Genomic DNA, 25,039 nt, shown 5'->3' on the forward strand with positions numbered 1-25,039 from the left:
GTCCACTCCTCTATCACCCCCAACAATCCCTCCCCTCCCCACGGCACCTTCCCGTGCAAGCACAGGAGATGCAACACCTGCCCTTTTACCTCCTCCCTTCTCACTGTCCAGGGCCCCAAACATCCCTTCCAGGTGCAACAGCGATTTACTTGTACTTCTTGCAATCTAGTATACTGTATTCGCTGCTCATGATGCGGTCTCCTCTACATTGGGGAGACCAAACGCAGATTGGGTGACCGCTTTGCGGAACACCTCCGTTCAGTCCGTAAGTGTGACCCCGAGCTTCTGGTCGCCTGTCACTTTAATTCTCCACTTCACTCCCACTCTAACCTCGGCCTCTTACACTGTTCCAATGAAGCTCAACGTAAGCTCGAGGAACATTCAATTAGGCACTTTACAGCCTTCTGGACACAACATCGACTTCAATAATTTCAGACCATAACTTCTGCCCCTATTTTTTCAGGCAGCTGTTGATGATTCTGCCATTGCCATTTACACCTCTTCTAGACCCATCTTTTGTTTCTTTAATTGTCCCATTACCATCTCCATTTGCCTTGCACCATCCTCCCTTTTGTCATTTAATCTCTCCTGTCTTGCACCCTATCACAGACCTTCCCTTTTATTCTTTCCCCCCACTCCCCTTTCCCTGCCTCTGTACTCGCTTAAATCCTGTTACATCTCTAACTTTTTCCAGTTCTGACAAAAGGTCATCGACCTGAAACATTAACTCTGTTTCCCTCTCCACAGATGCTGCCTGGCCTGCTGAGTTTTCCCAGCATTTTCTGGTTTTGTATATAATAAAACACAACATTATAACTCACATACCAGGGGCTTCATCAGGTGATCGAAAGCATGTCATCTTTGCTTTTTTTTTAATTATTCGTTCACGGGATGTGAGCGTCGCTGGCTAGGCCAGCATTTATTGCCCATCCCTAATTACCTTTGAGTGGCTTGTTAGGCCATTTCAGAGGGCAGTTAAGAGTCAACCACACTTATGTGGCTGGTCCAGTTTCTGGTCAATGGTGACCTCCAGGAAGTTGATGGTGGGGGATTCGGCGATGGTGATGCCGTTGAATGTCAAAGGGAGGTGGTTAGACTCTCTCTTGCTGGAGATAGTCATTGCCTGGCATTTGTGGGGCAAAAATGTTACTTGCCACTTATCAGCCCAAGTCTGAATGTTGCCCAGGTCTTGCTGCATGCGGGCACGGACTGCTTCATTATCTGAGGAGTTGTGAATGGCACTGAACACTGTGCAGTCATCAGCAAACATCCCCACTTCTGACCTTATGATGGAGGGAAGGTCATTGATAAAGCAGCTGAAGATGGTTGGGCCTAGGACACTGACCTGAGGAACTCCTGCAGTGATATCCTGGGGCTGTGATGATTGATCTCCAGCAATAACAGCCATCTTCCTTTGTGTTAGGTATGACTCTAGCCAGTGGAGAGTTTCGACCTGATTCCCACTGACTTCAATTTTACTAGGGCTCCTTCATTCCACACTCGGTCAAATGCTGCCTTAGAAACATAGAAGATAGGAGCAGGAGTCGGCCATTCGGCCCCTCGAGCCCATTCTGCCATTCAATGAGATCATGGCTGATCATCCAAATTCAGTACCCTGTCCCTGCCTTCTCCCCATATCCCTTGATCCCTTTAGCCTTAAGAAATATATCCAACTCCTTCTTGAATATATTTAATGAATTGGCCTCAACTGCCTTCTGTGGTAGAGAATTCCACAGGTTCACCACTCTCTGGGTGAAGAAATTCCTCCTCATCTCTGTCCTAAATGGCTTACCCCTTATCCTTAGCTTGTGACCCCTGGTTCTGGACTCCCCCGCCATCAGGAACATCCTTCCTGCATCTAGTCTGTCCAGTCCTGTTAGAATTTTATAAGTTTCAATGAGATCCCCTCTCATTCTTCTAAACTCTAGCGAATATAAGCCTAATCGACCCAATCTCTCTTCATACGTCATTCCTGCCATCCCAGGTATCAGTCTGGTGAATCGTCGCTGCACTCCTTCCATGGCAAGAACATCCTTCCTCAGATAAGGCAACCAAAACTGCACACAATACTCAAGGTGTGGTCTCACCAAGGCCCTGTACAACTGCAGCAAGACATCCTTGCTCCTGTACTCGAATCCTCTCGCTATGAAGGCCAACATACCATTTGCCTTCTTAACCACCTCCTGCACCTGCATGCTTACCTTCAGCGACTGGTGCACAAGGACACCCAGGTCTCGTTGCACATCCCCTTTTCCCAATCTATTGCCGTTCAGATAATAATCTGTCTTCCTGTTTTTGCCACCAAAGTGGATAACCTCGCATTTATCCACATTATACTGCATCTGCCATGCATCTGCCCAATCACCCAACCTGTCCAAATCATACTGGAGTTTCTCTGCATCCTTCTCACAGCACACATGCCCACCCAGCTTTGTGTCGTCTGCAAACCTGGAGATATTACATCTAGTTCCCTCGTCTAGATCATATATATATATTGTGAATAGCTGGGGTCCTAGCACTGATCCCTGCGGTACCCCAGCAGTCACTGCCTGCCACTCGGAAAAAGAGCCGTTTATTCCAACTCTTTGCTTCTTGTCTGCCAACCAGTTCTCTATCCAAGTCAGTACCTTACCCCCAATTCCATGTGTTTTAACTTTGCACGCCAATCTCTTATGCGGGAAAGCCTTCTGAAAGTCCAAATACACCACATCCACTGGTTCTCCCTTATCTATTCTACCAGTTACATCCTCAAAAAATTCCAGTAGATTAGTCAAGCATGATTTACCTTTTGTAAATTGATGTTGACTTTGTCCGATCCTGTCACTGTTTTCCAAGTGCTCTGCTATTACATCTTTTATAATGGACTCTAGCATTTTCCCCAACTACCGATGTCAGGCTTACCGGTCTATAATTCCCCGTTTTCTCTCTACCACCTTTTTTAAATAGTGGGGTTACATTAGCTACCCTCCAATCCATGGGAACTGTTCCAGAGTCTATAGAATTTTGGAAGATGACCAGCAATGCATCTACTATTTCTAGGGCCACTTCCTTAAGTACCCTAGGAAGTAGATTATCAGGCCCTGGGGATGTATCGGCCTTTAATCCTGTCAATTTCCCGAACACCATTTCCCTACAAATACTGATTTCATTCAATTCCTCCCTCTTATTAGACCCTATGTTCCCCGAAATCTCTGGAAGGTTATTTGTGTGCTCCTTTGTGAAGACAGAACCAAAGGATGTATTTAATTGGACTGCCATTTCTTTGTTCCCCATTATAAATTCCCCTGATTCTGACTGCAAGGGACCTACGCTTGACTTCACCAATCTTTTTCTCTTCACATATCTATAGAAGCTTTTACAGTCAGTTTTTATGTTACCTGCAAGCTTACTCTCATATTCTATTTTCCCCCTCTTAATTAATCCCTTTGTCCTCCTTTGCTGAATCGTAAACTGCTCCCAATCCTCAGTTTTGCTGCTTTTTCTGGCCAATTTATATGTCCTCTCCTTGGATCTTATGCTATCCCTAATTTCCCTTGTTAGTCACGGTTGAGTCACCTTTTTTGTTTTATTTTTATGCCAAACAGGGATGAACAAATTCTGTAGTTCATCCATGCGATCTTTAAATGTTTGCCATTGCCTATCCACCGTCAACCCTTTAAGTAACATTCCCCAATCCATCCTAGCCAACTCGCGCGTCATACCATTGTAGTTTCCTTTACTTAAATTCAGGACCCTAGTCCCTGAATCAACTACTTCACTCTCCATCTTAATGAAGAATTCTATCATATTATGATCGCTCCTCCCCAAGGGGCCTCGCACAACAAGATTGCTAATTAATCCTTTCTCATTACATAATACCCAGTCTATGATGGCCTGATCTCTAGTTGGTTCCTCAACATATTGGTCCAGGAAACCATCCCGTATACACTCTAGGAATTCCTCCTCCACGGTAGCTGCAGAAATGTCACGGTGAATGGAGGGCCAAAGGCTGGACAGTTGGAATTTCATAAGTGCAGTTGTAAGAGAGGTGGGAGAAAGTTTTTTCCAGGGGCAGACACAGAAGGAAGTAGGGCTGGGGGGGTTGGGGTCTGCGGAAGGGCGATGTGGGTGGAGAGCGATACGAGGAAGTAGTCAGAGATGGTTTTATCTGCGACTGACATGATGGGAGTAGCGAGGCCACGAGAGATGGCAAGGTCGAGGGGCTGGCCATGAATATGGGTTGGGGACTTTGCATGGAGGGAGAGATTAAGGGAGGATAGGAGGCTAGTGAACTCAGAGGAGAGCGAGCATGATGAATTGAGATGGTGGTTGAAATCACTGAGGATGAGAAGTCGCTCGGTGAGGAGCTGAGGGAGGAGAGCAGTGAAGATATCTCGGTATTAAAATTTTTATGGTACTTGGGTGGGTGGTAGAATTTTTAATGAGAGGTGAGAGGGGTGGAATAAGGTGAGATGCTCAAAGGAGGAGAAAGTGCCAGAGTAGTAGGGGGACTGACCAAGGTGTGATTTGGTGATGAGAGCCACACCGCCACCTCAGCGGTCTGAGTGGAGCAAGTGGTGGAAGGTATAGCCAGGCGGGGAGGCTTCATTTAAGGGTAAGGTGTCATCACCCCGCAACCAAGTTTCCGTCAGGGCCATGATAACGATGCCGCCATCCACGATAAGCTCATGAATGGCAAGGGCCTTGTTCGCAAGTGAACGGACATTCTTGAGGGAGATGCGTAGAGGGCCGGTGATGGCTGCCCCACTGCCAGTGTCCACAGGGTCAGCGCTGGGGGGGATGAGTTGGATGGGGAGGAGATTGGCAAGATTTGCCCCCAGTGGGCGTGCAGCCTGGGAAGGTTGGCGAGAGAGTAGGATGGGACAGTTGGGGTTGCTGCTCGGAAGGCGGGAGCGTCGAGTGCCTCAATGGGCCCTTCGTAGGATGCCGAAAGAGGCACAGAGGGAAGCTGTAGGCTTATCTAAGAGGGAGTCGAGCCTGGGATGGCGGCAGGAGAGAAGGAAGGTCGAAGAGAAATGCTGGATTGGGGTAGGGATTTGGGAGGGCGGAGTATCCAAGAGAGGAGAGATGAAAGGAGGCATGACGACAGGAGAGAGCAGTCAGGGAGGGATAGAGAGGAATGGAAGAGAGGGGGGAAAAGTGGAAAAGTATTGAAAGGCTTGGGTCCAGAGCAGCAGCCAAAGTGCGCACGCGAATGGACACAGGGGAAAAGCTCAGGTTACGTAGGCCTGTTTAAATGTAATAGTTCATGGAATACATATTTGCTGGTAGCAGGGAACAAGTTGGAGACAATAGTAGGGAGACCAGGGTCAAAGTCAGAGGTCCCATGGGAGGACAAAGCCGACGTAAGCAGGATGGGGCCGACACGGAGCATCGACGAACCGCTGTCCAGAGCAGGCGAGTGAAGTCCAGAAGCTATTTGAAGGGTAGAGAGTTCAAGGATGGAGGTTGTTGCCATAGGAATGAGAGTCGGTACAACTACAATTGGCTTCAACTCCCACTTGGGGTAGAGGAAGGAGGGGGAATCAGCCAGGGTCCTAACCACCCCCGGCCCCGTTCCCATCCCCACCCAGGGCTCCATCCAATTGGGGAACTCTCACCTTACCAGCAAAAGAAACTAGGCATTTCCAATCGGAAAAAAACTAGACGCAGACCACTCCTGTAAAACATTCCCAAGTGATCTCATTGGTGTGTGGGCCTCTCTTGTAGCTGGTGAAATTATGCAGTGCCATGCTCGAAGCCGGTCGAACGTACAACACCACCACCAAGCAGTTTGTGAATGGAATTCGAGAGTTGTCAGTACACTGCAAGGGCGACGAGATGATGAGCGTAAGTACTCGTGTGCGTGCTTTGATTTTGAAAACCTCCGGGCAGGGACTTGCTGACTTAACTCATTCTGAAATGGTCTGTGTGTCTGTCTATGTGTCTCTTTGTGTCTGTGTTTCTGTGTGCCTGTTTCCGTGCGTGTGTTTCTGTGTGCCTGTTTCCATGCGTGTGTTCCCGTGCGCGTGTTCCCGTGCGTGTGTTCCCGTGCGTGTGTTTCTGTGCGCCTGTTTCCGTGCGTGTGTTCCCATGCGTGTTCCCGTGTGTGTGTTTCTGTGCGCCTGTTTCCGTGCGTGTGTTCCCGTGCGTGTTTCTGTGCGCCTGTTTCCGTGCGTGTGTTCCCGTGCGTGTGTTTCTGTGTGCCTGTTTCCGTGCATGTGTTCCCATGCGTGTGTTTCTGTGCGCCTGTTTCCGTGCGTGTGTTCTCGTGTGTGTGTTTCTGTGCGCCTGTTTCCGTGCGTGTGTTTCTGTGTGCCTGTTTCCGTGCATGTGTTCCTGTGCGTGTGCTTCTGTGCGTGTGTTCCCATGCATGTGTTCCCGTGTGTGTGTTTCTGTGCGCCTGTTTCCGTGTGTGTGTTCCCATGCGTGTGTTCCCGTTCGTGTGTTTCTGTGTGCCTGTTTCCGTGCGTGTGTTCCCGTGCATGTGTTTCTGTGTGCCTGTTTCCGTGCATGTGTTTCTGTGCGTGTGTTCCCGTGTGTGTGTTTCTGTGCGCCTGCTTCCATGTATTTGTTTCCGTGCGCGCGTGTTTCCGTGCATGCGCGTTTCTGTGCGTGCGCGTTTCCCTGCGCGCATTTCCGTGCACGTGTTTCCGTGCACGTGTTTCCGTGTCTGTGTGTTTCTGTATCTGTGTTTCCGTGCGTGTGTTTCTGTGTCTGTGCGTTTCCGTGCGTGTGTTTCTGTGTCTCTGTGTCTCTGTTTCCGTGCGTGTTTCTGTGTCTGTGTGTTTCTGTGCGTGTGTTTCTGTGTCTGTGTGTTTCCGTGCGTGTGTTTCTGTGTCTGTGTGTTTCTGTGTCTGTGTGTTTCCGTGCGTGTGTTTCTGTGTCTGTGTGTTTCTGTGTCTGTGTGTTTCTGTGTCTGTGTGTTCCCGTGCGTGTGTTTCTGTGTCTCTGTGTTTCTGTGTCTGTGTGTTTCCGTGCATGTGTTTCTGTGTCTGTGTGTTTCCGTGCGTGTGTTTCTGTGTCTGTGTGTTTCCGTGCATGTGTTTCTGTGTCTGTGTGTTTCCGTGCGTGTGTTTCTGTGTCTGTGTGTTCCTGTGTCTGTGTGTTTCCGTGCGTGTTTCTGTGTCTGTGTGTTTCTGTGTCTGTGTGTTTCTGTGTCTGTGTGTTTCCGTGCGTGTGTTTCTGTGCCTGTGTGTTTCTGTGTGTGTGTTTCTGTGTTTGTGTGTTTCTGTGTCTGTGTGTTTCCGTGTGTGTGTTTCTGTGTCTGTGTGTTTCTGTGTCTGTGTGTTTCCGTGCATGTTTCTGTGCCTGTGTGTTTCCGTGCATGTTTCTGTGTCTGTGTGTTTCCGTGCGTGTGTTTCTGTGTCTGTGTGTTTCTGTGTCTGTGTGTTTCCGTGTGTGTTTCTGTGTCTGTGTGTTTCTGTGTCTGTGTGTTTCCGTGCGTGTGTTTCTGTGCCTGTGTGTTTCCGTGTCTGTGTTTCTGTGTCTGTGTGTTTCCGTGTGTATGTTTCTGTGTCTGTGTGTTTCCGTGCGTGTGTTTCTGTGTCTGTGTGTTTCAGTGTCTTTGTGTTTCCGTGCGTGTGTTTGTTGTGTCTGTGTGTTTCAGTGCGTGTGTTTCCGTGCGTGTGTTTCCGTGCGTGTTTCCGTGCATGTGTTTCTGTGTGTTTCCGTGCGTGTGTTTCCATGCGTGTGCTTCCGTACATGTTTCCGTGCGTGTTTCTGTGTCTGTGTGTTTCCATGCATGTTTCCGTGCGTGTTACTGTGTCTGTGTGTTTCCGTGTGTGTGTTTCCGTGCATGTGTTTCTGTGTCTGTGTGTTTCCATGCATGTTTCCGTGCGTGTTACTGTGTCTGTGTGTTTCCGTGTGTGTGTTTCTGTGTCTGTGTTTTTCCGTGCGTGTGTTTCATGCGTGTGTTTCCATGCATGTGTTTCTGTGTCTGTGTTTCCATGCGTGTGTTTCTGTGTGTGTTTCAGTGCATGTGTTTCTGTGCGTGTTTCCGTGCGTGTTTCTGTGTGTGTGTGTTTCCGTGTGTGTGTTTCTGTTTTTGTGTCATGTCTGTCGTGTTTGTCTATCCGTGTCTGTGTCTGATTATTCTATCATGGACACAATCCCTTGTACTCTTCATCTCTCTCTAAACCTCAAACCATTGTACTCAATCTCTCTCTAACCCTCTATCCCTTAGAATCATAGAATAGAATCATAGAACAGTTACAGCACAGAAGGAGGCTATTCAGCCCATCAAGTCCATGCTGGCTCTCTGCAAGAGCACTTCAGCTAGTCCCACTCCTCCGCCCTTTCCCCGTAGCCCTGCAAATTTATTTCCCTCAGGTACTTATCCAATTCCCTTTTGAAAGCCATGATTGAGTCTGCCTCCACCGCCCTCTCAGGCAGTGCATTCCAGATCCTAACCACTCGATGCGTAAAAAAGTTTTCCCTCATGTCGCCTTTGGTTCTTCTGCCAATCACTTTAAATCTGTGTCCTCTGGTTCTCGACCCTTCCGCCAATGGGAACAGTTTCTCTCTATCTACTCTGTCTAGACCCCGCATGATTTTGAACACCTCTATCAAATCTCCTCTCAACCTTCTCTGCTCTAAGGAGGACAACCCCAGCTTCTCCAGTCTATCCACGTAACTGAAGTCCCTCATCCCCGGAACCATTCTTGTAAATCTTTTCTGCACCCTCTCCAAGGCCTTCACATCCTTCCTAAAGTGCGGTGCCCAGAATTGGACACAATACTCCAGTTGCGGTTGAACCAGTGTTTTATACAGGTTCGTCATAACTTCCTTGCTCTTGTACTCTGTGCCTCTATTTATGAAGCCCGGGATCCCGTATGCTTTTTTAACCGCTTTCTCAACCTGCCCTGCCACCTTCAATGATTTGTGCACATATACCCCCAGGTCTCTCTGTTCATGCACCCTCTTTAGGATTGTACCCTTTAGTTTAGATTGCCTCTCCCCGTTCTTCCTACCAAAATGTATCACTTCGCACATTTCTGCATTAAATCTGCCACGTGTCCGCCCATTCCACCAGCCTGCCTATGTCCTCTTGAAGTCTATCACTCTCCTCCTCACTGTTCACTATACTTCCAAGTTTTGTGTCATCTGCAAATTTTGAAATTGTGCCCTGTACACCTAAGTCCAAGTCATTAATATATATCAAGAAAAGCAGTGGTCCTAGAACCGACCCCTGGGGAACACCACTGTGTACCTTCCTCCAGTCTGAAAAACAACCGTTCACCACTACTCTCTGTTTCCAGTCACTTAGCCAATTCTGTATCCGTGCTGCCACTGTCCCTTTTATTCCATTAGCTTCAGCTTTGCTGGCGAGCCTATTATGCGGCACTTTATCAAACGCCTTTTGGAAGTCTATGTATACTACATCAACCACATTGCCCTCATCAACCCTCTCTGTTACCTCATCAAAAAACTCATTCCAGTTCGTTAAACATGATTTGCCTTTAACAAATCCGTGCTGGCGTTCCTTAATTAATCCACACTTGTCCAAGTGACTGTTAACTTTGTCCCTGATTATCGTTTCTAAAAGCTTCCCCACTACCGAGGTTAAACTGATTGGCCTGTAGTTGCTGGGTTTATCTTTACACCCTTTTTTGGACAAAGGTGTAACATTTGCAATTCTCCAATCCTCTGGCACCACCCCCGTTTCTAAGGAGGATTGGAAGATTATGGCATATACCTCCACGATTTCCTCCTTAACTTCCCTCAGCATCCTAGGATGCATCCCATCCGGTCCTGGTGATAGCTACTTTAATTAGAGACAGCCTTTCCAGCACCTCCTCTTTATCAATTTTTATCTTATCCAGTATCTGAGCATTTCTCTTATCCTGTGGCTCTTTGTTCACACAGGGATGTCTGGAGAAGTTTTCGAGCAGTCTGAATGATATGATTGACTATCACACGGTGAGTAACAGCTCCTGGATCAAATCAATTCCCCCTTGTTTTACTGGCTGCATTAGTTTGAGTGGAAGACCTCTTGCTGGGTTCCCATTAATCTGTAGCCACCTCCCACTCTGGCCGGTGTCCGGCTTGTGTCTGGCCGGTGTCTGGCCAGTATCTGGCCAGTGCTGAGCCGGTGTCCCGTTAGCGTTAGCTGCAGACACAGGTTGATTATTTGTCGGACAAGGGGGTCAGAGAGACTGAGAAAGAAAGCGTGTGTGTGTGTGAGAGGGAGGAAAGAAGAGTGTGAGAGAGGGAGGAAGGAGGAGTGTGTGTGAGAAAGAGTGTGTGAGAGAGAAACCAAAATAGCGTGAGAGAGAGAGGGTGTGTGACAATGGGAGAAAGTGAGAGAGGAAAGATGTGAGAGGGAGAGGGAGAGAGAATGAGAGAATGTGTGTGTGAGATGTAGAGAGAAAGTGAAAGGGAGGGAGGGTGTGTGAGGCAGAAAGAAAGTTGTGAGAGAGGGAGAAAGAGAGAAAATTACAGTGCGAGAAAGAAAGAGTGTGTGTGAAAGAGAGAGAAAGAAAATGTGAGAGAGCAGAAGGGAGGAAGAGCATGAGAAAGGGAAAGAAAGTGTACGAAAGAGGAAGAGAGAGGGAGAAAGAATGTTAGAGAGAAGGAATGGGAGAAAGAATGGGAGAGAGAAAGAATGGGAGAGAGAAAGAAAGTTTGCAGATGACACAAAGCTGGGTGGGCGTGTGTGCTGTGAGGAGGATGCAGAGAAACTCCAGTATGATTTGGACAGGTTGGGTGATTGGGCAGAAGCATGGCAGATGCAATATAACTTGGGTAAATACGAGGTTATCCACTTTGGTGTCAAAAACAGGAAGGCAGATTATTATCTGAACGGCAATAGATTGGGAGAAGGGGAAGTGCAACGAGACCTGGGTGTCCTTGTGCACCAGTCGCTGAAGGTAAGCATGCAGGTGCAGCAGGCGGTTAAGAAGGCAAATGGTATGTTGGCCTTCATAGCGAGAGGGTTCGAGTACAGGAACAAGGATGTCTTGCTGCAGTTGTACAGGGCCTTGGTGAGACCACACCTTGAGTATTGTGTGCAGTTTTAGTCGCCTTATCTGAGGAAGGATGTTCTTGCCATGGAGGGAATGCAGCGAAGATTCACCAGACTGATACCTGGGATGGCAGGAAGGACGTATGAGGAGAGATTGGGTCGATTAGGCTTATACTCGCTGGAGTTTAGAAGAATGAGAGGGGATCTCATTGAAACTTATAGAATTCTAACAGGACTGGACAGACTCGATGCAGGAAGGATGTTCCCGATGGCCGGGGAGTCCAGAACCAGGGGTCACAGTCTAAGGATAAGGGGTAAGCCATTTAGGACAGAGATGAGGAGGAATTTCTTCACCCAGAGAGTGGTGAACCTGTGGAATTCTCTACCACAGAAGGCAGTGGAGGCCAATTCATTAAATATATTCAAGGAGGAGTTAGATATATTTCTTAAGACTAAAGCGATCAAGGGATATGGGGAGAAGGCAGGGACGGGGTACTGAGTTTGGATGATCAGCCATGATCTCATTGAATGGTGGAGCAGGCTCGAGGGGCCGAATGGCCGACTCCTGCTCCTATCTTCTATGTTTCTATGTTTCTATGAGAGAATGAGAGAGAGAAAGAAAAAAGAGGGAAAGAGAGAAAGAAAAAAAGAGAAAGAGAGAAAGAAAGAGAGAAGAAAAAGAGAGAGAGAGAGAAAAAGAAAGACTCCCATTTCTCCAGCGCCTTTCACGCCCACCGGATGTCCCAAAGTGCTTTACAGCCAATGAATTACTTTTGAAGTGTGGTCACTGTTGTAATGTTTGAAAGAAAGGGAGGGAGAAAGAAAGAGTGCATGAGACAGCGAGAAAGTGGAAGAGGTAGAGAGAGAGAGCGCGAGGGAGGGAGGGAGAGGTAATGGAAAGAGGGTGAGACAGGGAGAAAGTAAAAGAGGGAGAGAGCGAGGGAGGGAGAGGGCGAGGGAGGGAGAGAGCGAGGGAGGGAGAGGGCAAGGGAGGGAGAGGGCGAGGGAGGGAGAGAGCGAAGGAGAGGGCGAGGGAGGGAGAGGGCGAGGGAGGGAGAGAGCGAGGGAGGGAGAGAGCAAGGGAGAGGGCGAGGGAGGGTGAGGGAGGGAGAGAGCGAGGGAGAGAGAGCGAGGGAGGGAGAGGGCAAGGGAGGGAGAGAGCGAGGGAGGGAGAGAGCGAGGGAGCGAGAGCGCGAGGGAGGGAGAGAGCGAGGGAGGGAGAGGCCGAGAGAGGGAGAGGGCGAAGGAGGGAGCAAGCGAGGGAGGGAGAGAGCGAGGGTGGGAGAGGGCGAGGGAGGGAGAGTGCAAGGGAGGGAGAGGGCGAGGGAGGGAGAGAGCGAGGGAGGGAGAGGGCGAGGGAGGGAGAGAGCGAGGGAGGGAGAGAGCGAGGGAGAGGGCGAGGGAGGGAGAGGGCGAGGGAGGGAGAGAGCGAGGGAGAGAGAGAGCGAGGGAGGGAGAGGGCGAGGGAGGGAGAGTGCGAGGGAGGGAGAGCGTGAGGGAGTGAGAGAGCGAGGGAGGGAAGCAGAGGGAATGGAAAGAGGGCGAAAGAGACATGGAGAGACGGAAGGAAGAATTGTGATGCGAGCTCATGGCTGGAATCTTGCCCTGGGTGTGCTTGGTGCTGAGACGAAGCTGTTCTAACCCCCAGCACTGACATCCCTTCCTTTGATGTGCACAAAAATATAATTTTGCAGGGTTTGTTTGCGAGTTGTTAAATCCGTGTGATGTTGCAGTTAGACTCCTGAGTTGCTGAAGTATATGAAGAGATCTCTTAAATTATATAATTCTCCCGCAAGTATCAGGGAGAATAATGAATGCTTGAGGAAGTGTTTTGTTCCTGCTTCCTCCTCCAACTCTCCCCAGTGCTTCAGTTTATTGTCTCTTGTGTATTTCAGACCCTCATCGAGGTGACTCAGAAATCAGTCAAACAGCATCTATATAACTTCGTCAAGGAGTGAGTACGCCGTGCTGTGTCCCATTTGGCGATTTTGTAGTTGTGTGCGTATGAGAGCATGTGTCCAATTACAGGGTGTATGTACACAGGTTTATATAGAATCACAGAAACTTACAGCACAGAAAGAGGCCATTCAGCCCATCGTGCCTGTGCTGGCCGAAACGGAGCTCTCCAGCCTAATCCCACTTTCCAGCTCTTGGTCCGTAGCCCTGTCGGTTATGGCACTTCGAGTGCAGATCCAAGTACTTTATAAATGTGATGGCGGTCTCTGCCTCTCCCACCCTTTCAGGCAGTGAGTTCCAGACCCCCACCGCCCTCTGGGTGAAGAAAATTCTCCTCAAATTCCCTCTAATCCTTCTACCAATTACTTTAAATCTATGTCCCCTGGTTATTGTCCTCTGCTAAGGGAAATGGGTCCTTCCTGTCCACTCTATTTAGACCCTCATCATTTTATACACCTCAATTAAATCTCCCCTCAGCCTCCAGTGCTCCAAAGGAAACAACCCCAGCCTCTCCAATCTCTCTTCATAGCTAAAATTCTCCAGTCCTGGCAACATCCTCATAAATCTCGTCTGTACCCACTCTAGTGCAATCACATCCTTCCTGTAATGTGGTGACCAGAACAGTACGCAGTATTTTAGCTGCGGCCTAACTAGTGTTTTATACAGTTCAAGCATAAAGTCCCTGCTCTTATACTCTGTGCCTCAGCTAATAAAGGAAAGTATCCCGTAAACTGTTGTGTATGTAATATGTGTGCTACTTTGAACCTATGGACAGGACTGCACTACTTGTAGGGCGTAGTGATACGCAGTACCACTCCTGGCCATGGGGTATAAATAGTACTGTGGGTACTGATCTCCCCTCAGTTCCCGCCTGTGGGCATGAAGTAAAGATCTACGTGTAGTCCCTACCTCCAACCAGTAAAGACCTGTTTGAGTTATACGTTTAAGTCTTTGTGTTAATTGTTCAATACAATACACATACTTAACACTGGCGACGAGTCAGGTTCTTACCCTGCGGCAGTTGAAGAGAGGTTTCAAACATCACCACCCCACTAGAAGCGACAGGCTTTAGGACTCTGAAGCCTCCATCAGCGACTGAGCACTGGAATGCAGCAGCCATCCTGACAGCTTCCAGCGACTGACAGAAGTCTTTCTGCAGTTTCCTTGTTCAACCTAGGTGGTGGGGTAAGCCGTGCAGTGTTGGCTGCAAAGACAGGGCTGGGGAAGTTGGAGAAGATAAGGGCGATCGCAATCCCTGATAAGAGCCGCGGTGAAACGCGCGAGCGGGTAAGCCAGAGCCCGGGAGGGAGCGAGCAAGAGCCGCTTCGGTCAGGAGCCACTTCGCTATCCAGCGATCGCATCCGCTGATAAGAGCCGCACTCGGGCGATCGCGGCGAAGATAAGGGCCGCACTCGGGGGCTGAAGGGAGACGGCGTCGGGGGACGGGTGAAGACCGCCAAGCGTGGGAAAACCGCCATTTTGTGGGCGGAGGACGACGGCAAGAGCGGGAAGCCGCCATCTTTGATAACAAGTAAACAAAATAAAATCTGAGAAATTGCAAATCTACAATGCCTAAACACGGGAATATTAGCACCTTTGATAGTGACCTCGAAGATTGGGCCATATATGTTGAAAGAGTAAAAAATTATTGTAAGGCCAATAAAATTCGTGACCAAGATAAAGCTCTAACATTATTAAATTTAATGGGTGCGAAGACATACGGGCAATTGAAACACCTGTTATCACCAGATGAACCGGCGGATAAGACGTTCGATGAGATTGTTACTGTCCTGAAAGATCATCTAAACCCCACGCCGCTGATGCTAGCGGAACGATTTAAATTTTACGACAGAAGGCAGCTACAGCATGAAAGCAATGCTGAATATTTGCTGGAATTGCATAAATTAGCGAAATATTGCCAGTTTCGAACGGGACTGACAGATGCACTACGAGACAAATTTGTGTGTGGTTTATTTAAACAGGATACACAAAAGCGACTGCTCGAGGAGAATGAGCTGACGCTTGAGAAGGCGGTCACTATGGCAGCAGCACACGAAGCCGCAGCGAGAGGCACGGCAGTAATGCAGCTACGGTCACCGGAGCTCAGTGCACACAAATTGGGTGTGAGTTCTGGCAAATGTTATCGTTGTGGAAAGACAACGCATGATCAGAACCAGTGTTGGTTTAAAAACCAAGAATGTAGAACTTGTGGTAGGCTTGGACATATAGCTAGAGTATGCAGGTCAGGGAAGAAGACCAGCAACAAGAAGTCACCGCAAGGAAAATACGCAAAGGTACACAAGGTGACCGAACAGGAGTCCGATTCAGACGCTAGCAGTAATGAACTGGCTGGCTTAAGCTGTAATGAACTGGCTAGCTTAAGAGTACTCAACGCTGGTAAGGGTGCAGACCTCCAGACAATTTGGGTCACTCTTCAGATAGAAGGAGTCCAAGTAAAACTGGAATTGGACACTGGATCGGCATTGACGGTCATAAATAAGAAAGATTACGGAAAGTTATTCCAACATATTCCCCTACAGGATACGGGGATTATATTGAAAACATACACGGGGCAAAGAGTGTACCCCATCGGGAAAATAGAGGTTGCAGTGGTCCATAAGGGCGAAGACAGTCAAATAATGGACTTATATGTGATATCTGAAGGAGGTCCTCCACTACTAGGACAGGAGTGGATTAGGAAAATGAATATGGACTGGCATTTCCTACAAACAATAACGAGTGAGAACTCGGTGAAGATAGTCGGCCCAGACTCTGGAACGGATGATGGTAAGCCCAACTCAGGTGCAAAAGACAAAGTTTCAGCACAGAATTCCACTGAGCAACAACAACATAGTTTAACTGTGGATTCTGAGTCTGGCAAGTCTACTGATGTGCCCATTTCTGAGGGACACCGGGCTCGAACTCAACTCCATTTCAAACTACAACAGCAATTAGAACAAATGCTTCGCCGTTTTGAGCAAGAGTTGAATGCAACGAAAGAGTTCTTTGATATAGAGTTGGAGAATCTGGAAAGACAACAGAAGCAGCTGATGGAGAAAATGGAGCAGGAGCACACAAAACGTCTGATGTCAGAGGAGTTAACGGTCAGCCAACTCCTGCATATGCTGAAGGACAGGACTCTGAAATGGGAAAAACTTGAACACGAACTTCAATATTCAAACGAAAGGGGTTCGGAGCTCTCAAAGGTTATTGGAAGAGCTGAGGTGGCAACACAGACTGAGATGACTGCAACAGAGCAGCCCTTGGATGCCAAAAGTACGCTGACTCACGTCAACGTAGAACAACAGACCGCTGAAACAGCTGCTCCGGTAGAGGGATTGAATAGTCCGATCAATCAATCTCCAAAAGAAGTTGAAGTAGTAAAATCTCAAATGAGGTCATTAGTAAACGACTTGCTGAAAGCCCAGAAAAAGCTGGATGAAGAGGTACGCATGAAGAAGTCTCTTCAGGAAAGATGTCTGGACTTGGAACAAAAGCTGGCTAACGCCCAGCTGGGTATGGAGGAAATAGAAGACCCTCTCGCTGGCCTAGATCAGGACGACACCGAATATTACTATGTCCTGTCCTGCCCAACTTGTAACTTCGACTCCCACCATACAGAAATCATCGAGGAGCACCGAAAGTCTACGGAACATCGGGAGAAGGTGGCTCTACTACAGAAAAAGGAGGAAGAGAAGGAGGAACTGCGCATGCAGCTGGCAGCTGACAGTGGAGCCCAGAGAGTCTCCAAGAAGCAGAAAAGGAAAAGTCGAAACAGAAGATGACCCATCTGAACCATTATTACCTCTACCAGATCACACACGTGGTCCCTCCGAACGGAGCCAATTCAGTTCGGAAGTTCAAACTGTTAAATCCATGGAAGGACTATTGAATGAGTCACTCCAGCAACGTGAACCGACTACACCACAGAGATTGAATCTGTGAACTGTTTTCCGCAGAGACTGAATCTGTGATCTGTTTTGACATGAAGTTATCTATGTATCTATGTTATTCTGTTATGTAAACCTGAAGTTATATATGTATATAGGTTATTACGTTATGTTAAATGGGGAGATGACTGTAAAGCTAAGAAGGGAGGAATGTTGTGTATGTAATATGTGTGCTACTTTGAACCTATGGACAGGACTGCACTACTTGTAGGGCGTAGTGATACGCAGTACCACTCCTGGCCATGGGGTATAAATAGTACTGTGGGTACTGATCTCCCCTCAGTTCCCGCCTGTGGGCATGAAGTAAAGATCTACGTGTAGTCCCTACCTCCAACCAGTAAAGACCTGTTTGAGTTATACGTTTAAGTCTTTGTGTTAATTGTTCAATACAATACACATACTTAACATAAACCTTCTTAATCTGTCTCTGTGTCTACCTCTGTGCCTGTGTCTGTCTGTATCCATCTGTGTCTGTCTGTCTCTCTCTCTCTCTCTCTCTCTCTCTGTCCACCCGTCTCTCTGTCTTCTCTATTATTGTGTCCAAATCTCCACCCAGCCATTTTATTAACGTCAGGAAAAGCCAGGCCTTTGTTTTTTTCCTTCTTGGCTGAGCCATTACATGTGCTGGGAGATGAGAAGGCACCAATGTTCCCGCTGAGCCGCATGGATGCGTTGCCGCGCAGTGGTCTGGAGGTCCCGCGCAGACCGCTCACCAGCTTATCAATGGAAGAAGCCGCACTTGTGTGAAAATTTGAATGGGCCGCGCAGCCCGTTAAAGGGACCGTGCATGAAAGAAAAATACAGGAAACATTGGAGGGCACCACATGAGGTTCAGTCCCACATAAAGATTTCTTCACAAATATACGATCCAAGTTAGAAGGATGATTGTAGTTTGGGACTTTTACTGTTTCGATGCTGTAAACTAATTCAAGTTATGTAATCTAGTAAAATCTGCCCTTTTTTAATGTTACTTCTGTTTAATTACAGTTCTGGAAAAGCTTTGCTCTGAGTTTTAAAAACAAGTTTCATTGACAAATTGTTCAACAATAACTTGCATTTATATAGCGCCTTTGAAAGTGTCCCAGTGGAGGGGTTGCCAGAGTAACTCTTCCTGGGAAACATAGAGACATAGAAGATAGGAGCAGGAGTAGGCCATTCGGCCCCTCGAGCCTGCTCCGCCATTCAATGAGATCATGGCTAATCATCCAAACTCAGTACCCTGTCCCTGCCTTCTCCCCATATCCCTTGATCCCTTTAGCCTTAAGAAATATATCTAACTCCTTCTTGAATATATTTAATGAATTGGCCTCTACTGCCTTCTGTGGTAGAGAATTCCACAGGTTCACCACTCTCTGGGTGAAGAAATTCCTCCTCATTTCTGTCCTAAATGGCTTACCCCTTATCCTTAGACTGTGACCCCTGGTTCTGGACTCCCTCGCCATCGGGAACATCCTTCCTGCATCTAGTCTGTCCAGTCCCGTTAAAATTTTCTAAGTTTCAATGAGATCCCCTCTCATTCTTCTAAACTCCAGCGAGTATAAGCCCAATCGACCCAATCTCTCCTCATACGTCATTCCTGCCATCCCAGGTATCAGTCTGGTGAATCTTTGCTGCACTCCCTCCATGGCAAGAACATCCTTCCTCAGATAAGGCGACCAAAACTGCACACAATACTCAAGATGTGGTCTCACCAAGGCCCTGTACAACTGCAGCAAGACATCCTTGTTCCTGTACTCGAATCCTCTCTCTATGAAGGCCAACATACCATTTGCCTTCTTAACCGCCTGCTGCACCTGCATGCTTACCTTCAGCGACAGGTGCACAAGGACACCCAGGTCTCGTTGCACTTCCCCTTCTCCCAATCTATTGCTGTTCAGATAATAATCTGCCTTCCTGTTTTTGCCACCAAAGTGGATAACCTCGCATTTATTCACATTATACTGCATCTGCCATGCATCTGCCCAATCGCCCAACCTGTCCAAATCATACTGGAGTTTCTCGGCATCCTCCTCACAGCACACACACCCACCCAGCTTTGTGTCGTCTGCAAACTTGGAGCTATTACATCTAGTTCCCTCGTCTAGATCATTAATATATATTGTGAATAACTGGGGTCCTAGCACCGATCCCTGCAGTACCCCACTAGTCACTGCCTGCCACTTGGAAAAAGACCCGTTTATTCCAACTCTTTGCTCTTTACTGCCAACCAGTAAATCCTGTTATGTATACCCTTGCATTTCTGGTATCATCCTTGTCAATCTTCTCTGCACCCTCTCCAGTGCCTCGATATCCAGTCCCTCGTCTAGATCATTTATACATATTGGGAATGAGGTGAAACTTTTCCCTCCAGTCCCCAACTAATTCCTTCCATTTTTTTTCTGTCCCAGGGACGTGAGGAAGTTCAAAGACACGAAAAAACATTTCGACAAAAGCAGCGAGGATCTGGAGAACGCACTGAACAGAAACGCTCAGGCGCCCCCCAAGAAACAGCACGAGGTGGATGAAGCCACCAGCGCCCTCCTGACAGCTCGGAGGTCTTTCCGCTACATATCGCTGGATTACGTACTGCAGGTGGGGGCTCTTCTGAACATTCCCACCTGGGAACAGGAGGAGGCTGTTCAGTCCCGCGAGCTTGTCCCACCGCTCAAAGAGATCTCAACTCCATCTACCCGCCCTGGTTCTGTAACCCTTAATACCCTTGCCCAACAATCTCCGTTTTAAAATTTTCAATTGACCCCCAGCCTCAACAGCTTTTTGGGGGAGAGGATTCCAGATTTCCACCATCCTTTGTGTGAAGAAGTGCTTCCTGACATCACCCCTGAACGGCCTGGCTCTAATTTTAAGGTTCTGCCCCCTTGTTCTGGACTCCCCCCACCAGAGGAAATAGTTTCTCTCTCTCCACCCGATCAACTCCTTTAATCATCTTCAACACCTCAATTAGATCACCCCTTAATCTTTAAGTCCGATAGATTTACGGTTCAGAATGTCTTGAGTATTGAGAAGAGCTGATGTCAACCAGCTCCCTGAGTGATTTCCCCACGTCAGAGGAATAGACACCCATGGCCCAGAACAGAAAGTGTCCATAACATTGGTCAGTGAGAGAATTGGAACGCTCATAGATTAACTGGGAGTGTTTGATGGGACAGTGTAGAGGGAGCTTTACTCTGTATCTAACCTGTGCTGTACCTGCCCTGGGAGTGTTTGATGGGACAGTGTAGAGGGAGCTTTACTCTGTATCTAACCCGTGCTGTACCTGCCCTGGGAGTGTTTGATGGGACAGTGTAGAGGGAGCTTTACTCTGTATCTAACCCGTGCTGTACCTGCCCCGGGAGTGTTTGATGGGACAGTGTAGAGGGAGCTTTACTCTGTATCTAACCTGTGCTGTACCTGCCCTGGGAGTGTTTGATGGGACAGTGTAGAGGGAGCTTTACTCTGTATCTAACCCGTGCTGTACCTGCCCTGGGAGTGTTTGATGGGACAGTGTAGAGGGAGCTTTACTCTGTATCTAACCCGTGCTGTACCTGCCCTGGGAGTGTTTGATGGGACAGTGTAGAGGCAGCTTTACTCTGTATCTAACCCGTGCTGTACCTGCCCTGGGAGTGTTTGATGGGACAGTGTAGAGGGAGCTTTACTCTGTATCTAACCCGTGCTGTACCTGCCCTGGGAGTGTTTGATGGGACAGTGTAGAGGGAGCTTTACTCTGTATCTAACCTGTGCTGTACCTGCCCTGGGAGTGTTCGATGGGACAGTGTAGAGGGAGCTTTACTCTGTTTCTAACCCCGTGCTGTACCTGCCCTGGGAGTGTTTGATGGGACAGTGTAGACGGAGCTTTACTCTGTATCTAACCTGTTGTGTATGTACCTTTAAGGGAATAACTGGTCTCAGACTGCAGTACCGGCAGTGACCACCCCTGTATAAAAGGCCCTAGCAGGCTTCTGTAGTTTTCAGTTTCCAGGTTGTCTCCATTCAGTAAAGACTTGTTATAATCAACTCCTGCAGTCCGTGTCTCAATTATACACGGACATAATACTGGCGACGAGTAAGAAACGAACTTACCTGCAACTCGGCAGCACCTCAGACGACGTTATTGAAGGGCGAAGCCAGAAGAAAGAAAAAAATAATAATCCAAAGTAACTCGAGAAACGGGCGTCGACTGTGGGCAACCGCCCTCCAAATCATCGAATTGAAAAGTGCAGGAGAGACTGTCGAGAGCCTGGCTTGATTCTAAAGTCTGTGGTTTCCCAGCTAATCGGGCTGGTGGCAGGTAGTGCACTGATCCTTCCTGGGCTGCGGCGGGCTAGAGCTCGATCGGGTGGCTCTGCAACGGGGCCGGGCAGCGAGTCGGGAAGCAAAGAGAGAGAGAGGGTGGAGCACACAGGGCGCGGCCGGTGCTTCGAAGCCAGGCAGCGTTCGGACCTAAGAAGAGGGAGGGAAGTGTCCCAGGGGGTCCGCTCCACGACGGGAACGGTTCTTCAATTAACGGAGCAAATATTGAAGCGCGATAGAAAAATAAAAATACCGCGGAGAGCGGCGTTGGCAGCTGCGGGAAAGTGCGGGAGGCGCCATCTTAACTCGGCGGGGAAGAAGGAAAAGCGCGGGAGGCGCCATTTTGATCCATCAGGAACGAAGGCAAAGCGCGGGAGACGCCATCTTAGATTTTCAAGATGCCAAAGACTGGTGATATCACTGCCTTCGATAATGCAATAGAACACTGGACCACGTATGTGGAAAGAGTCGAGGTATATTGCGAGGCAAACGAAATAGCCGATGAGAAAAAGGCATCGGTATTGGTAAATTTAATGGGTGCAAGAACGTACGGCCTATTGCGGGACCTGATTACTCCAGCTAAACCGAAGGCGAAGAGTTTTAACAAAATTGTTGCTATCCTACAGGAACACCTAAATCCTACACCGCTGCTGATAGCAGAAAGATTTAAATTCCACAGGAGAAATCAGCATAAAAATGAGAGCAATGCTGATTACCTTACGGAACTACGCAAGCTATCAAAGCACTGCCAGTTCGGAGCAGGACTGGCAGATAGCTTACGGGACAAATTTGTCTGTGGACTCCTGAGTGAAGGAACCCAGAAGAGGTTACTCTCAGAGAAAGAGCTGACGCTAGATAAGGCTTTCAGCGTGGCAGTATCGTACGAAGCAGCAGCAAGGGGAGCTGCGGAAATACAACAAAAGCCACAGGAATACGGCACCCACGAAATGACACGGGGATTTGCAAAATGTTATCGCTGCGGCAGAACAAACCATGACCAGAAGGACTGCTGGTCCAAGGACAAAATATGCAGGCAATGCGGAAAGATGGGACACATTGCACGAGTTTGCAGGTCTGGGAAGAAAACCAACGACAACAAAAAGGCTACTAAGGAACCGTACAGGAAAGTGCAAAAGATGACGGACAGTAGTTCCAAAGACCAGATGAGCGATAGTGAATCCGGGAACAAGAGACTAAGCTGTCTCAAACTTCACAACGTAATCGCAAAAGAGGATCACCGAAGCATTTGGGTCACCCTCACGATAGCAGGGTCCCAAGTCAAAATGGAATTGGATACAGGATCAGCTCTAACCGTCATGAATTGACGAGACTACGAGCGGCTATTCTCACACATACCCTTGAGAGAGACATCCATTGTCTTGAGGACGTATACGGGGCAAAAAGTATACCCCAGAGGAAAAATAAGGGTGCCTGTCGAATACAACGGCAAGAAAATACGGAAATTGTATCTCTACATACTGCAAGATGGTGGACCACCGTTATTGGGACGTGAATGGATCAGAAAGATAAGTTTAGACTGGCACTCCATTCAGGCACTGACGGTGGCTGGTAAAAAGGATGACGACGTCACTCCTGGACGATTGTCAACAATCTTATCTGACGCCAAAGAGGTATTTCAACAAGAACTGGGCACTCTTAAAGGCGTAACCGCCTCGATAAAAATAGAGGAGAATGCAATTCCCAAGTTTTTCAAAGCAAGACCGGTACCATATGCAATTCGCCCAGCCGTCGAGGCAGAGCTGGAGAATCTGGAGAATGCAGGCGTGTTATCTAAGGTAGACTGGAGCGAGTGGGCAACACCCATCGTTCCTGTCATGAAGAAAACGTTAAACAATAAGTCTGAGGAGCCAAGGAAGGTTCGCATCTGTGGGAACTTCAAGGTGACGGTGAACCCAGTCCTTCACACAGTACAATATCCTCTTCCAAAGATAGAAGATATCTTCACCTCACTATCTGGAGGGAAGCGTTTTACAAAAATTGACCTAGCACAAGCATATTTGCAGATGGAGGTTGAAGAATCCTCTAGGAAGTATCTCACGATAAACACTCACAAAGGTCTTTACCAGTATAATCGACTGGTATTCGGAGTAGCATCAGCTCCGGCGATATGGCAAAGAGCGATGGAACAAGTCCTGCAAGGGATTCCGGGGACTCAGTGTTACTTGGACGACATCCTAGTGACAGGTGAAGATGACAGTGAACACCTTGCCAACCTAGAGCAGGTGCTCACTAGGCTACGTGAACATGGGCTATGAGCCAATCGCCCCAAGTGCGAGTTTTTTAAGAAACAGATATCGTACTGTGGCCACGTGTTTGATGAAGAGGGGTTGCATAAGTCCCCTGACAAAATTGAAGCGGTAGTTAAGGCTCCAGCGCCTGAAAATGTGTCGCAACTGAGGTCATTCCTCGGATTGGTGAATTACTACCATAAGTTTTTGCCGAATTTGTCCACAATTCTGCATCCACTGAACGCCCTACTACGAACGGGAGTAGCATGGAAATGGAGCGATGAATGTAAGCGGGCCTTTCAGAAGAGTAAGGACCTAATCACTTCAAGAGAAGTATTGGCTCACTACAACCCATCACTACCGATAAGACTGGCGTGTGATGCGTCTCCCTACGGCATTGGGGCGGTACTGTCACATAAATTCCTTGATGGTTCAGAGAGGCCGATAGCTTTTGCGTCACGCTCGTTAACTTCAGCCGAGCGTAACTACACCCAGATTGACAGAGAGGCCCTCAGCCTGGTGTGGGGGGTGAAGAAGTTCAATCACTACCTGCACGGTCAGAAATTTACTCTACTAACTGATCATCAACCTCTCGTCTCCATTTTCAACCCTCAGAAGGGCGTACCGATAATGACGGCACAACGGCTACAGAGGTGGTCCCTTTTCCTAGGGGCACACCAATATGACATTGAGTACAAAGGAACTAAACAGCATGGGAATGCTGATGGATTGTCACGCCTACCGTTGCCGACGGTGGAAGAAGAACTGGCAGTGGATCCAGTGGAGTTATTCCACTCGACTATAGTCGAATGTCTCCCTGTGACGAATGCAAACATAGAAAAGGAAACACGAAATGACCCGACACTCTCCTGGGTCTATGATTTAACGGTGAAGGGATGGCCAGCACATGGCGAACCACTGCTGCCAGCATTCTCGCCGAGAAGAGAACAGCTGTCAGTGTGCAGAGGAACCTTGATGTGTGGATCCAGAGTAGTAATTCCACCCAAATTGAAGGATAGAGTGCTCAATGAGCTTCATGAGGGTCATCTGGGAGGGGTAAAAATGAAGAACTTAGCCAGAGCGTTTGTGTGGTGGCCGGGAATCGATAGAGAAATCGAAGAGATGACCAAGAGCTGTACAGGATGCCAGAAGGTCCAAAACGCCCCACCACAAGCCCCTCTACATCCATGGGAGTGGCCCTCATCTCCATGGCAAAGGGTGCACATTGATTTTGCTGGTCCCTTTATGGACTCGATGTTTTTAATTGTGGTGGATGCACATTCAAAGTGGCCAGAGGTAATAAAAATGTCCTCAACCACCACAGAAAAAACTATCACAGTCTTACGAACCATATTCGCCAGGAATGGGCTGCCTGAACAGATTTGCTCTGACAATGGACCACAGATTGTGTCTGAAGAGTTCCGGAGGTTCTTAAAGAACAATGGTGTTAAGCATTACACATCCGCCCCATATCATCCAGCCACTAATGGATTGGCCGAGAGGTTTGTTCAAACATTCAAGAAGGCTATCAAGGCAATGTGTCATGAAGATATACCCCTACAACACAAGGTGGATAACTTCTTGTTTGCCTACCGAAATGCGACACATGCGGTTACCAACCAAACTCCAGCCATGATGTTCTTCAATTGAAGACTACGATGCTGCTTGGATTT

At 48.1% G+C, this 25,039-nt stretch overlaps 1 protein-coding gene across 1 annotated transcript in view; it reads left to right on the plus strand.

Annotated features, from left to right (window-relative positions):
- Positions 1–25,039, plus strand: part of LOC147091073 (arf-GAP with coiled-coil, ANK repeat and PH domain-containing protein 2-like) — a 204,535-nt gene that overhangs the window by 33,220 nt on the left and 146,276 nt on the right. The window contains 4 exon segments of the mRNA XM_085977535.1: positions 5,710–5,829; positions 9,847–9,900; positions 12,841–12,899; positions 19,239–19,422. Of these exon segments, the coding sequence (XP_085833661.1) occupies positions 5,710–5,829; positions 9,847–9,900; positions 12,841–12,899; positions 19,239–19,422 (417 nt within the window).

The sequence above is a fragment of the Somniosus microcephalus genome, unplaced genomic scaffold (genome assembly GCF_052327205.1).
Source record: "Somniosus microcephalus isolate GS21.2 unplaced genomic scaffold, FLI_Smic_1.0 unresolved_chr4, whole genome shotgun sequence".
NCBI lineage: Eukaryota > Metazoa > Chordata > Chondrichthyes > Squaliformes > Somniosidae > Somniosus > Somniosus microcephalus.